This window comes from Amphichorda felina (genome assembly GCF_050947745.1).
Source record: "Amphichorda felina strain 45539 chromosome Unknown scaffold_5, whole genome shotgun sequence".
In the NCBI taxonomy this organism is placed as follows: Eukaryota; Fungi; Ascomycota; class Sordariomycetes; order Hypocreales; family Bionectriaceae; genus Amphichorda; species Amphichorda felina.
Window position 1 is genome coordinate 2940780 of NW_028145045.1, and position 13322 is coordinate 2954101.

At 56.1% G+C, this 13322-nt stretch overlaps 4 protein-coding genes across 4 annotated transcripts; 3 read left to right on the forward strand and 1 right to left on the reverse strand.

Annotated features, from left to right (window-relative positions):
- Positions 1 to 283: 283 nt before the first annotated feature.
- ACO1O0_005761 (uncharacterized protein) lies at positions 284 to 2337 on the forward strand (the record flags this gene model as incomplete). Its single annotated transcript, XM_083195168.1, has 3 exons — positions 284 to 751; positions 809 to 1909; positions 1966 to 2337. The coding sequence occupies 3 exons, from the start codon at positions 284 to 286 to the stop codon at positions 2335 to 2337; spliced, it is 1941 nt and encodes a 646-aa protein (XP_083050081.1).
- Positions 2338 to 2564: 227 nt separating this feature from the next.
- ACO1O0_005762 (uncharacterized protein) lies at positions 2565 to 4007 on the reverse strand (the record flags this gene model as incomplete). Its single annotated transcript, XM_083195169.1, has 5 exons — positions 2565 to 2967; positions 3031 to 3129; positions 3179 to 3296; positions 3375 to 3747; positions 3810 to 4007. 5 exons carry the CDS (start codon positions 4005 to 4007, stop codon positions 2565 to 2567), a joined length of 1191 nt encoding a protein of 396 aa, XP_083050082.1.
- A 2724-nt stretch (positions 4008 to 6731) lies between these two features.
- ACO1O0_005763 (S-adenosyl-L-methionine-dependent methyltransferase) lies at positions 6732 to 8364 on the forward strand (the record flags this gene model as incomplete). Its single annotated transcript, XM_083195170.1, has 5 exons — positions 6732 to 7085; positions 7154 to 7283; positions 7340 to 7463; positions 7527 to 7981; positions 8048 to 8364. 5 exons carry the CDS (start codon positions 6732 to 6734, stop codon positions 8362 to 8364), a joined length of 1380 nt encoding a protein of 459 aa, XP_083050083.1.
- A 1702-nt stretch (positions 8365 to 10066) lies between these two features.
- ACO1O0_005764 (Sodium/hydrogen exchanger family-domain-containing protein) lies at positions 10067 to 12876 on the forward strand (the record flags this gene model as incomplete). The annotated part of the gene is made up of 5 exons (XM_083195171.1): positions 10067 to 10210; positions 10277 to 10693; positions 10764 to 10863; positions 10926 to 11488; positions 11542 to 12876. 5 exons carry the CDS (start codon positions 10067 to 10069, stop codon positions 12874 to 12876), a joined length of 2559 nt encoding a protein of 852 aa, XP_083050084.1.
- Positions 12877 to 13322: the final 446 nt, after the last annotated feature.

Below are 13322 nucleotides of genomic sequence, written 5' to 3' on the forward strand. Positions count from 1 at the left end.
AGTAACCGTTAGTAATATCACATCAAGTAGCTGTAGTCGAGAGCCGAGACATGGGACACCAGGGCGATCAATCAATCATCACAACTGCTTCGGGGAGGTGCAGCGATTTCGGCGAGTCCCCCTCCCTGCCAGCCTGGATCTCAGAGAGGTGACTCACACGCATCTACAGTCGGTTCGCGATGAATACGTAAAGAAGGAGGGGCTGCTCCTCATGTATTTGTTCTCCATCGGCATCTACACATACCAACAACCAGTCTCACTAGGGGACGCTTCATAATCCACCATGGCAAACACATCTACTCGTTCGGGCCAGCTGTTTAACCGCCGTCGGCTGGACTCCCTCCTCAAGCACCGCCTCTTCTACACCGAATCCTTCGAGATATACCGGACCTCCTCCAGCTTTCGGGGCGACAACCGCGGCTTCTACGACTATGGTCCCCCAGGCTGCGCGCTGTTGTCCAACATGGTCAACGGGTGGCGCAGACACTTCATCATCGAGGAAGATATGCTCGAGCTGGATTGCGCAGCCATCACACCCGAGGTCGTCCTCAAGACGAGTGGCCACGTCGATAAGTTTGCCACTTGGATGTGCAAGGATCCCGTCAAGGGTGACTACCTACGCGCCGACCACATCATCCAATCCGCCCTAGAGGCGAGACTAGCAAGTTGTCGATCAGTTGCTACCGATGGGGGTCCATCAGCCAGGTTGGACCCTGTTACAGAGCAGGCGTACGAGGAGATTCTAGCAAAGGTTCTGTTCTGTCTAGTCGCCGCTCGGCAGATCCGAAGCTCACGTTTTGTGTAACAGATTAGCCAGTACGACGGCCCCGAGCTTGGCAAACTCATCAAGAAACTTGACATCAGAAACCCCAACGGCAACGGCCGACTCGAAGACCCAGTCCTCCTCAGCCTCATGTTCAAATCCACGATCGGGCCAACTGCCGCTTCGCCAACTCACGCCTACCTGAGGCCCGAGACCGCGCAGGGTCAGATCCTCAACTTCCGAAAGCTCTTGGACTTTCATCATGGGCGCATACCCTTTGCGTCTGCCTGCATTGGCAAGTCCTTCCACAACGAGATCTCGCCTCGCGGGGGTCTCTTGAAAGTCCGGGAGTTTCTTGTAGCCGAGATTGAGCATTTCGTCGATCCCCTCGGCGATCTGAGCCACGAGCGCTTCGCCGAAGTGGCAGGTATCGAGATGCCATTCCTCGACAGGCCCACACAACTCTCTAGCAGGGCTACCATCAGCGGACTGTCTGTCGGTGAAGCTGTGCAAATGGGAATGGTGAGCAACGAAACTCTGGGGTACTTCCTCGCACGCACATATCTGTTCCTCCTCAACGTTGGTGTCGACAGGGACAAGGTGCGCTTCCGACACCACCTGGCAGACGAGATGCCGCACTATGCCAGCGACTGCTGGGGTCCCGAGATCCTGACCAGCTACGGCTGGATCCAGTGCGGTGGGCTCAACGACCGCAGCGCCTGGGACCTTGACGCCCACTCCAAGGCAACGGGCGTTCCCTTGGTGGCAAGGGAGCCTCGCATCGAGCCTCTTGAGACTATGAAATGGAAAGCGACTCTGGACAAGAAGCTCTCCGGGCCCCGATTCGGCAAGGACACCAAGAAGATCGAGGCGGCGCTCGCTTCCCTGAGCCAAGACGTATTGGAGAACCTCGCCTCCGAAATGGCTGCAAGGGGCAGCATTGTCATCCCCACGGATGAGCTTTCTGATGGGGTTACCTCCGTGGACCTCCCGTCAGAACTCTGCTCCATTCGCAAGATCACTCACATTGACCATACTCGAGAATACACCCCAAACATCATCGAGTTGGCGTTCGGCTTTGGCCGAATCCTATATGGTGTGCTGGAGCATGTATACTGGCACCGGCACCAGGACGTCGCGAGACAGGTACAAGCCCCAATACCCCCATGATGCGTGCCATCTTTAAATATCCTAATGCCTAGGTTCTCTCCCTGCCCATCCACGTGGCGCCCACCAAAGTTGTCATCGCCCCGCTTTCCAATAACCCAGACTTGGAGCTTTTGGTCAAGCTGGTAGCCCGTCGCCTCAAGGACCTAGGCATTGCCAACAAGGTTGATTCGTCCGCCGTGTCCATCGGCCGGCGTTATGCGCGGAATGACGAGATGGGCACGCCGCTTGCCGTTACGGTCGACTTTGACACCCTGCGCGACAGCTCTGTCACGCTGAGAGAGAGGGACTCGACGGAGCAGGTCCGAGGCTCCGTAGACGACATTATGAAGGCGACGGCCAATCTCGTTTATGGCGCCGAAACGTGGGAGCAGGTATCGGGGAGACTGACTACATTTTCAGGTTAAAGCCATGCTTTAGTGTGCATGTATATCGCAAAAGTTCTATACGCGCGGTTCGTAGATGAAAGTAGTACTTGAATTGGGTATATAGGTACGTGAGTCTATGTGCATGCCATGTACTATGCAGATATCAACATTTTTCTTTTTCAAATAAAAATTACCAGAAGGCCTCCCAGCAGGATATAGCACCCAAACTCCATCAATGCAACCTCAATCCCCCTCCCGTCCCCCTTTTATGGAGACGGGGACCGGGAACGATCCGAGTTGAAGGTGAGCGTCACCTCGTCCGTTCGCAAAATGCCGTCGTTGGGCGCCCTGCTCGGCCGCGAGAAGTTGCGTGAGCTCCTGATACTCGTGTCCAGCTTTGTGGCGCCCTTTGGCAGCTTCGTGAGGACGAGGGTCTGGCTGTCCGTCTCGTCAATGGTGGTGGTGTTGGGGTCGGTCAGCTTTCGGCGGGAGCGGCGCGATGTGCCCATGGACGCCGCCCCGTCGGTGCGCCGCTGGTGGCTGAGGTCCTCGTAGTATTTCTTGCCGCGAGGGGTGGTGCGAAAGGGGTTGCGGCCCTTGAAGAGCATCTCCATGAGTGGGGAGAGGACGGGGATGGTGCAGGCAATGATGAGACTGCAGCCCTCGACGCTGTGAGTTCGAGGTTAGTAAGGCGAGGAGCCGAGCTGTCGGTGTGGGGACATCAAGACTTACAGTGTCCAGACAATGAGATCGGAGCTGTCGTAGGAAAAGTCGGGGCTCCCTAAACCGTGGGGAATTTGCGTCGTCTTGTAGATGGCAAAGCCTCCGGAGCTACACGGCGTTAGCTGCTGATTACCGTTGCGCAAGGGTTGGCACTTACACGCATCCGATGCCCAGAGCAACGATCAGGGCGACCTTCTTGCGCAGCTTCATCTGCAGCTTGAAGAGCACAACAGCAGGGTAGACGGCGAGGTAGACGTCTACAAATGCTGAGAAGGCTGCGGAGACTCGGTGTAAGCAGACGGTGCAATTAATACCCCCTTTCCCTCGTCCCATTCCCCAGGCTGACAACATACCTCCGGCGTACAGGCTGTACTTGATAATGTCCTCCTTGGGCGCGCACTTCCCCTCAATGTCAAAGTTCCATTGCGACTCGGGCGGCAGACACTGGCCGACGAGGGTGCCGATGGTGGCCAGCAGGGTGAGTAGGCAGAAAACGCCCATGCCCCAGAGGAACCACTTGTGGAAGCGGCTGGGGTTGAGGAGGCGCGTGAGTAGGGCCACGACGGCCAGCTTGGGCAGGGCAAAGCTCAAGATGCTGGGGCAGAAGGCGATGACGGTCCAGAAGATGACCCTCTCCTGCTGGTGCTTCGTCAGGAGGTTGAAGTGGCGCCCGTTGCCGAGGTCGACGGCGACGGTAGTGAAAGCTGCTGCTAGATATGCGGCTACCTGCGGTTGCGAGTTAGCAAGCGGCCCTCTACCAGACTTTTTCTTCATCTTTCTCATCGTACCAGTCCGCCCAGACACCAGTAGTCGTCGCTCCGGAGCTGCCTGTACAGACGCAGCCGGATCAGGTAGCGGCCTATGACGAAGACCGAGGCCAGCGCAATAACGAACCAGCAGGCCAGCATAATGGCCGGCGCCTTGTTCTGGGCCGCCCACTCTTCGTACTCGGGAGTACCCTCCGGTGGGTGCGAAATATCGGCCATATTGTGTTGCTGCCAGCAGACGACCCTCGGTCGGTCTCAGGGTCCAGGGATCTGCAGGATTATTATATTACAACTTTGGGGACCAGAGATGATCCCCAAACTGCGCGAGCCCTGATGGTGTCGGCAATCTGGCCGAAATCCAGCCCTCTTGGACCACGGGCCCTTTGGGAGTCTGACAGTCTAGCAGCTCGCAGTGTGCGCCTCGCCGGGCAGTCCACCTTCCTCGGAGCGACGGATGCCAGAGGAGGCTGCCAGAGGAGGCAATGCGCATGCGCCTCAATCGAGGGGTCAAAGTTGCGCCGGCGGCTGACACAGGTCGGATATATATGCTTCGTATATTGCTCGGTCGACCACGAGGGGGACGGCCTGTGGCTGCATCCGCATCATGGTGGGAGGCCGTATTATTTACCACTCCGCAAATCCCCATGGAAGAGCACAGGCGGCCGTGGCCCTGCCCTGCCATGGTAGGCAGTTTCAAATATCCACCTGTAATCAAGGCATCTCCTATTGAACGATTCCATTGTGGGCAGCTGTGCGCCGCTGAAATGCCGATTCGATGCCAGGGGCAGTCCCCAGGCTCCGCACACACACAAGCAGGGAATGCCGAACTGTCGCCATGTACGGAGTACTATTATCGTACATGGTCCAGTGTACTCGTATGGATAGTACAATGTACACCCATTTTGGGCCTGGCTGGAACGTGAAGGATCAACGTGCTTTCGCCCACGTATCAGTCCTCCCAGTAAGCCAGCCCCGTTGGAGCCTCTCTTCCCATTTCTAGGACAGACAGCACCATGACACGACTGCGTTCCTAACCGGTTCCCTCAAGTTCGTTCGACTCCTCGCCAAGGATTGGCGCAGGCGGTACGGAACTGCCATGTGCCGTCATGGACTCATGGCCAAGAAAGAGTGACAGCAGTGGCAGGAGTGCCAGATTGCCCTCCTCCACATGGCTAGCGCCCTGTTAACATTAAGGGTAAGACAGTCCCATAGATCCTGGCTGTCAGGGGACTGGACCGACCAGCAACTGGTCCAGGGCCGGTAGAAAATGGACCCATCACCAAAACGGAGTAGTGCCGCATGCTGCCCCATCGCTCTACTCCGCACCGCATGGGACTCTCGTACAAAATTCGTACTAGACAAGGACTCAAGGAGATTAACGAGACCAGCAAGATCGTACGGCGATGAGGGTGCTGATTGACGCGGCCCTCGGAAATCTGACGACCTTTTAGGGGCCCGTGAGCAGATGAGATCTGTGATCGTCTTCTTGTGGAACCTAGCAAGAACCAAAATACTAGGGCATTTTGCAAGTTGCAACGATGGAGGGTGCCAAATCCAACATGTCGTCACTGACGGCATCGTCAAGTACCTACCGGCACTACTGTAGGCTTCATGTAGCCTCGTCTCCGCCAGGCCGCCACCACGTACAGCGTCAGGAGACTGAGGAGAGGGAGCATATTGGCCTACCTAGGTATTAGTATAGAGAAGGTACGAGTACCATGTATCTATGCCTACGGGTAATACATATTAGTCAGTGCTTGAAATCCACTACGGCGCCGGGTCGGATACAGACGAACCTCTCTTCCGAGATTAACTGAACGTTGGTACTGGGGTTCGATGGCGCCCCCGGTTGGTCCCCCCCCCCCTTTTTTTTCTCCCCCCCGGCGTGGAGGAACGAGTTGCATATGGATTGCATTGAATGCCATGCCACTTTAAGACTGCCCAGCGCTCTCGTCCGTGGCCATTGTAAGTCTATGACGATACCGCCACCAGGGATTCCGATCCCATTGCTTCACATCGACAGAGATCATGATCAGGTCTAGTGTCATCAGTCTTGACTCTCAAATCCTTCACTGCCAACAGTTGAGTTGCCTGTCCGTACGTGGCCCACCGGTCCAGCTCCACGGCCACGGATCACGAGAGGCACGGTGCATGTCATGTATGTGCCTAGAAAATAGGTTACATAGTACTAGTGAATCTCCAGCATTAGTGCCTAAGACGGCGGGACAATATGTCAGCAGCAATGAGCTCACCTGTCACAGAACAGCCAAAAATGTACCGCCGACTAGGCCCTGTTAGAAAAAGATATATGTCCTTCGTTCGACCTCGATATCACAGATTGAGACCACAGGCAAGCGTCCAGGCGAGCGCTCGTTGACCAACAAGTCGGGTTAGGTGAAACAATTATCCCCAGAGGCCGATCTCACGATGTGAAGCGGGCGCAGCGACTTATGTACGTACAAGTTTCCTGGGCCGGCCTTCAGAACTGCGGATGATTTGCTAAATAAAGCTTAGTTGTTGTGCGCGACTGACGCTTGTTGGTGCATGCTTGGGTCACTGAGTGCTCCTATCCACCCTCTTAGTCCTTTTGATTGTCCATTCATGAACTCTTGAGAGCTCACCAGGTACCCACTCGCTCCCATTGTAGTCCGATAATCGCCTTGTTGGGCGATATCACCTGTGGGCCTGTGCGATTCCAGGGAGTCCAGGGACCGACCCAACGACCTCGTGGAGACAGCTGGGGGCCTGGGGCACAGTAGAGAGTATGCCGCTCATGAACTCCGAGGGAGGGGCACGAGCTGCTTGGATCACTCTTTAGTAGTCCATCCCCATGAGGCCTCTCTCTGGCTCCAGTCCTCTTCTCTAGGTCAATGACCAGCCCGTTTGCGAGACTAATATATTACTCCTTTAAACTCATTGAGACCCACCCACAAATCTACCGAGATGATTGATAACGGCAGAGAAGGCGCCAACGGACTTAATGGTGCCAATGGTCACAACGGTATCAATGGTACCAATGGACACAGGACGGACAGGCACTCTGGTAGCAATGGTTATGCCGGCGGCGGAGCCAGCGGAAACATGGACACACTCATCGACATATCCGTGGCCACGAACCCCAGGGACCTAGGCTCTGTCCAAATTCTCCTCAAGCAGCTCAACGCCGGCATCATGAACCTGACAGCAAGCAACGAGATCAACCATGAGCTCCGTCAAGACCTCAGCACCAAGGCCCGGGACATCATGCTGGCCTTGGAGACGCCCCGAGAGACAAGCATGAAGCACATCTGGGGAGAGGTGAGCAGCCATTCCACAGTGAGAGGAGGCTCGTGAGGTGAGCTTTCTGACCCCGATGCCGTGTATAGACGGGCGCAACAGGTGCTATTGCTTGGGGTGTTGATTGTGGCCTGTGGAAACTCATGGCCCGCAAAGGCGACGGGCCCCAGAAGGTCGCCAACCTGGCCGAGGAGCTGGGGGTTGATCCTGTCCTGCTAGGTGAGGAGGCTGGAAATGGCCTCTCCTAGATTGCATAACAAGCTAATGCCGTATAGGACGATTCATGCGCCATCTTGGAGCCATGGGCTACGTTACCGAGACGGGTGCCGACGAGTACCAGCCCAACAACTTCTCCAAATCTCTGAGCCTCGATATCGTCGGAGACGCCTATATAGCGCTGTGAGTCCATGGGACCTTCCTTGAATGCTGATGCATGTCCACTAAGACGAATGCCAATTGCAGTCCCGCCAGCTCAGGAGCTTCACAGCTCAAGTTCCACGAGTTCAACCGCAACCGAGGGTGGAAGAACCCGGCCGATTCGCAGGACACTGCACTTCACTATGCGTATAAAACGGACAAGAACTTCTTCAAGTTCATCGAGGAGCAGGGTTATTCAAAACACTTCCATAACCACATGCGTGGATACCGGCAGGGTCGGCTACCCTGGATGGCCCCAGGCTTCTTCCCCGTCCAGGAGCGCCTGGTGGAAGGTGCAGACAAGAGCCCTGACGCCGTGCTGATCGTAGACATTGGAGGCAGTGTAGGCCATGACCTGGAGGAGTTCCGCAAGTACCATCCTAGCACTCCCGGCAAGTTGATTTTGCAGGATCTGCCTGCGGTGATTCAGAACAACAAGGGTTTGGACCCGGCTATCATTCCCATGGAGTACAACTTCCTCACAGAGCAGCCGATCAAAGGTCAGTCTTGCCACTCCCATACTCGGGGCTGTTTTGGGCCCTCCGGATACTAACAGAGGTCATCAGGGGCTCGGGCATATTACATGCATAGCTGCCTGCACGACTGGCCCGACAGCGTGTGCGAGAGGATCCTGTCACGCGTGAAGGAGGCGATGCGTCCAGGGTATAGCAAGGTTCTCATCAACGAGAACGTGATCCCGACAACCGGAGCGTGGTGGGAGTCGTCGGCGTTGGATATGACGATGCTCGCAACCCTAAGCGCACGGGAGCGCACCGAGGCAGACTGGTACGAGCTCATTGAGAAGAAGGTTGGCCTGAAGATTGTCAAAATCTGGAGCGCTGATAGGGGGGTGGAGAGCCTCATTGAGGTTGAATTAGAGTGAGCGCCTAGTGAGTCGGGATCAGAGTCACACGGTGACACAACTCACCGCATCTGAGACGTGGGATGAGAGACGACATACTAGTTAGCATGACACGTGGGCGTTCTGGGGATCGAATTCGATCACACAATTTTATCTGTAGCGACTCATCGCCCACGGTACCCCACGTTTGATAATGCATCCCATGCTAACACAGCCCACAGCTGATGTTGGAGACGGCACGCGTGTCTGTTTGGAGGTGTGAGGTGACGTCGAACAACAGGGGGAACGTCCTCGTGGCCTCTACAGTGGAGGGGGCGGGAGGCGGAGGAGGGGCAGAGCGAGTAATGGATGGATGGACAGATGCCAAGATGATGGTGGTGCACCGGACCATTGGTTCTCGTAGATGCCTGGGCGTGAGAAGGATGCTTATTGTTGCTGTCCGTATTCGACTACTCGTACTCTGAGTACTGGGAAGATGGGAGGGCAATTCTCAGGGCGACGGGGTTCGTGAATCGTCAGTTCACTTGGCCTACGGCATGCACCTTCCGCCTGAAGCATCTGCATTCTTGTGGGGTCTTTCCAGCTTTCCCCCATTGTGAAACCCGTGATGTCATTGCCTGTCTTTCCATGTTCCTAGTTGATACAGGAAGCCTGAGGCACCCCCCGACTGACCGCCTGTTGTACGAGTTTACAGGTTCACCTTGGCACCCCAGGGTCAGCAAGCAGTGCATATGCAAAATTGCTACAAAATGCAGACGAAAGAAGAGAGCCATATTGACGGCGAGTTGGTCACAAAATGACGCAGGGATGTTTGTTGCTGGGATTCTTTGATGAGGTTGTGAATGACTGGTGCATGACCCTGCAAGGGTCGACTCTGGGCAGTGCCGTGCAGCCGTGGTTGAGACTTGAGAGTCAAGACAGACAGGTCTCGACTCGAGATCCGCAATTATTGACACCTCACGTGGGAGTGTGTCATTGCATCTAATATCAACTAGCATTGCATCTCATTGCGCCGCGCCAAACCACGGACGCCCCTCGGTCACGAAATGCCATCACATGCGAGCGCGTTGGAGGCCCAGCAGACGCTGCCAGGCAGAGGGGAGGAGGGCAACCTGGAAGAGATGGAGGAGGCCACTGCCAGCCTGCATCGCTTGGCTTTGAGCTTGTTTTCTGGACCGTGGGGCGCTTGGCGGCCTCTCAGCCACTGGGGAGGCACCCATGGATAGAACGGGGGGAGCTCTGGTGGGAGCATTAACTGGTTGGCGCGTGCGGGGAGGCTGGAGTGAGGAGAGTCTCCTCTCTCACCCAAAATTGAATTCTAGCCCCAGATTGGCGTTGGCTGGCCTGTGGTCAGCATTGGCGCGTTGCGCGTTTCCCTCTCTGACGGTTGCGCCATCCACGGATCCTATGGATGGGAGGCCGGAGGCGGCTGGGGCCCCTCAGCTGCCCTGGGACTACCCTGGAAGGCGGTGCGGCCGCATCCATTGTCTGATGGCACCAAACAGGCTACCAACACCACCAGCTAGCAGCTTACCTTAATTACCTAGCATCAGCACGTAGGGATAATACTAGCCCTGTCCTCTCCTTCTCATGCACCGACTGTTCTTCTGTTGCCATACCACGTCTGTCCCGCCTTGGTGCCCAGCCCTGGTGCCTGGCTACAATCCCCCCGATCAGACCGACAGAGATCCCTCTGTGAGTCACTGACAGCACAGAAACCACCATGTCGACTCTCACGACTTTGCTGGCGCGGGCCGGCGCCGCCGCTGAAGATGGCGACAGAGCTCCCTCCCAGGCTGGCGTCATTGAGGGCGCCAACCCGTCTGTGTACAACCCCAAGGACCCCATCATCATCTTCATCATCCAGGTGAGCAGTTACCACCAATTACTCGTCCGCCGTGCCCAGCTCACAGCCTCGTCCTACCATATATAGGCCGGCCTCATCATCATCATATGCCACCTCCTCCACTGGCCCCTCTCCAAGATCCGCCAGCCTCGTGTCATCGCAGAGGTCATTGGTGGCATCATCCTCGGGCCCTCCGTTATGGGCCATATTCCGGGCTTCAGCGACGCCATCTTCCCCGCCGACTCCATCCCCAACCTGACCCTCGTCGCCAATCTAGGTCTCGTCCTCTATCTCTTCCTCATTGGTCTCGAGACCGACGTTAGATTCCTCGTTAGCAACTGGCGCATCGCTTCGGCGGTGGCCTTTGCCGGCCTTGCGCTGCCCTTTGCCATCGGCTGCGCTCTGGCTTGGGGCCTGTACAACCAGTTCCGCTCCGATCCCGGCATCGTCCATATCGAGTTTACCACTTATATGCTCTTTATTGGTGTGGCCATTGCCATCACGGTATGCTCCCTCGAGTTCTGATGCGTCTTCCGCGTGAAGTGGTTTGGTTCTAACAGCTTCGTCCGCGTAGGCTTTCCCTGTTCTGTGCAGAATCTTGACAGAGCTGAATCTCCTTGGAACCACGGCCGGTGTCATTACCCTCTCGGCCGGTGTTGCTAACGATGTTATCGGTGAGTATAATTAATCCCTTGTGTTTTGGAAGGGGTTTGAGACAATAGCTCACCACGGACAGGCTGGATTCTCCTCGCTCTTTGCGTCACCCTCGCAAATGCTGGCAGTGGTCTATCCTCGCTGTGGATCCTTCTGGCGTGCTTCGGATACCTCCTCTTCCTCCTCTACGCTGTCAAGCCCGCCCTCCGCTGGCTCCTCCAGCGCACGGGTAACCTCGAACATGGCCCCTCTCAGAGCATGATTGCCTTGATTCTCCTCATCGCCCTCGCTTCAGCATTCTTCACGGGCATCATAGGCGTCCACCCCATCTTCGGTGGGTTCATGGTTGGCCTCATTGTTCCGCGTGAGAGGAGCTTTACCATCAAGGTTACTGAGAAACTCGAGGATCTGATTGGCGCCTTGTTCCTCCCTCTCTATTTCACTCTATCAGGTCTCAAGACCAATCTGGGCCTTCTTGATAGTGGCATTACTTGGGGTTACGTCGTTGCCGTCACTATAACGGCCTTCGCGACCAAGGTTATCGGCGCAACCCTCGCTGCCCGGTTCAGTGGTATCGTGTGGCGCGAGGCCTTCACCATCGGGGCTCTCATGAGCTGCAAGGGCCTCGTGGAGCTCATTGTGCTCGTAAGAACACCGCTAGCTCTAAGAAATGGATAGCTGCTGACAATCACCTCTAGAACATTGGTCTGCAGGCGCAAATCCTCAGCCAGAGGACCTTCACCATCTTCGTTGTTATGGCCCTCCTCACCACCTTTGCAACCACCCCTATTGTGACCTTCCTGTACCCACCATGGTACCAGAAGAAGCTGGCGGCTTGGAAGCGTGGTGAGATTGACTGGGACAGCGAGACGCCTACCGGTGGTGAGGATGCCGTGCAAAAGGACCACCCTGCTAATAACCGCATCGGACAACTCCTCGTGTACCTGAGGCTTGAGAATATGCCCGGATTGCTGGGCCTGGTGTCTCTGTTCGGCAAGGATGCTGACAGCGACAGGTCCGAGGTCGCTGGGAAGCAGGAGGGTATCGTTGAAACAGTAAAATCTACCTCGCCGCCCAGCAGGGCCGTCAGAGCCCACGGTCTGCGTCTGCTACAACTTGGCGATCGTGACTCGTCCGTCATGACCGTATCCGAGGTCGAGGACTACACCAGAACAGATCCCGTCGTCAACACGTGGCGCACAGTTGGGCAGATTCTCAGGCTCGCCGTCTCCGGCGAAGTTGCCACCATGCCAGAGAGCCGCTTCTCTGAGGCCCTGCTGGTGAAGTCGTCCGATATCTCATCGGATCTTCTTCTCCTCCCCTGGAGCGGAACAGGCAATCTAGGCGACTCGCAGGCGTTCCTTTCCGAGAACAAACTAGCATCCTCCTACATTGCCTTTACCAAATCTATCCTCTCCTCCACCCAACACAACATCGCCATCTTCTTCCCCACTGGCAGCAGCTCGCATGAGGTTGCCCAGGCCCCTGAGCGCCCTAAGCCGCAGCGAGCCTACTCGTTCAGTGACATTCACCGCGCCATCCAACCCCTGCCCGTCAAGAACAAAGCCCAGCGCATTATCCTGCCGTTCTTTGGTGGCAAGGATGACAGGTTCGCCCTCATGTTGGTCCTGCAGCTCTGTGAACGGCAGGAGGTTACCGCCACCGTCTTCCACATCTTGGGCGACGACTCCTCGTCATCCTCCGAGGACCGCGAGTACCTCGATCGGATCTCCGGCCTGCTCCCTGCTGCCGTGGCCGCTCGCATAGAGTTCAAGTTCGCCCCCAGCAACGAAGCTGGCGAGGAGCTTGTGGCGTCGGCATCTTCCTCCCTCCGCGAGGACTCGGGCGATGTGGCCTGGAACAACCTCATCGTCCTCGGCCGCCGCGGCTCCGCTGGCGCGCTGTCCCACGGGGTCAAGGCTCCTTTCCAGGCCTCGGGCGAGCTGATTGACTGCCTGGGTAGTGCGGCGGGTGTCCTCATCGGGGCCAGCATCAAGGCCGATCTCCTGGTTGTCCAGGCCAAGTCCTCTTAAATGTATCGGGATCTATTGCTGGTCAGAATTGTTTTGGTTACTTTGGGGCATCTTGAATACCATGGCTCATGTTATAGGATATGGTTTCATCGGATTTTGGGAGCATTTTTGCAAGATATTATGAGCGTTCGCTTTGGATGCATAGTTCATTTCTACGATAACTGGACTAGCCGGGCTTTGTCAACTACGTTACGAATACATATGTCCATTGATATACCCCCACACCTCGCCTCGTGTACCCATCTCTTCACTATCCTTTTCATTGTTTACCGCAAATGCGAATGGGTACCTAGCTGGACTGTTCATATTGCTTCCATGATCTATCCCGCTTGGCTAGATATTGAGAGGGACAGAATCTAGGCGGGCAGTAGCTACATCCCATATACCAGCAGTGTGAAGCCAGGATGAAGCCGTAAACATCATGATCTTGATCATTCTCACTAATG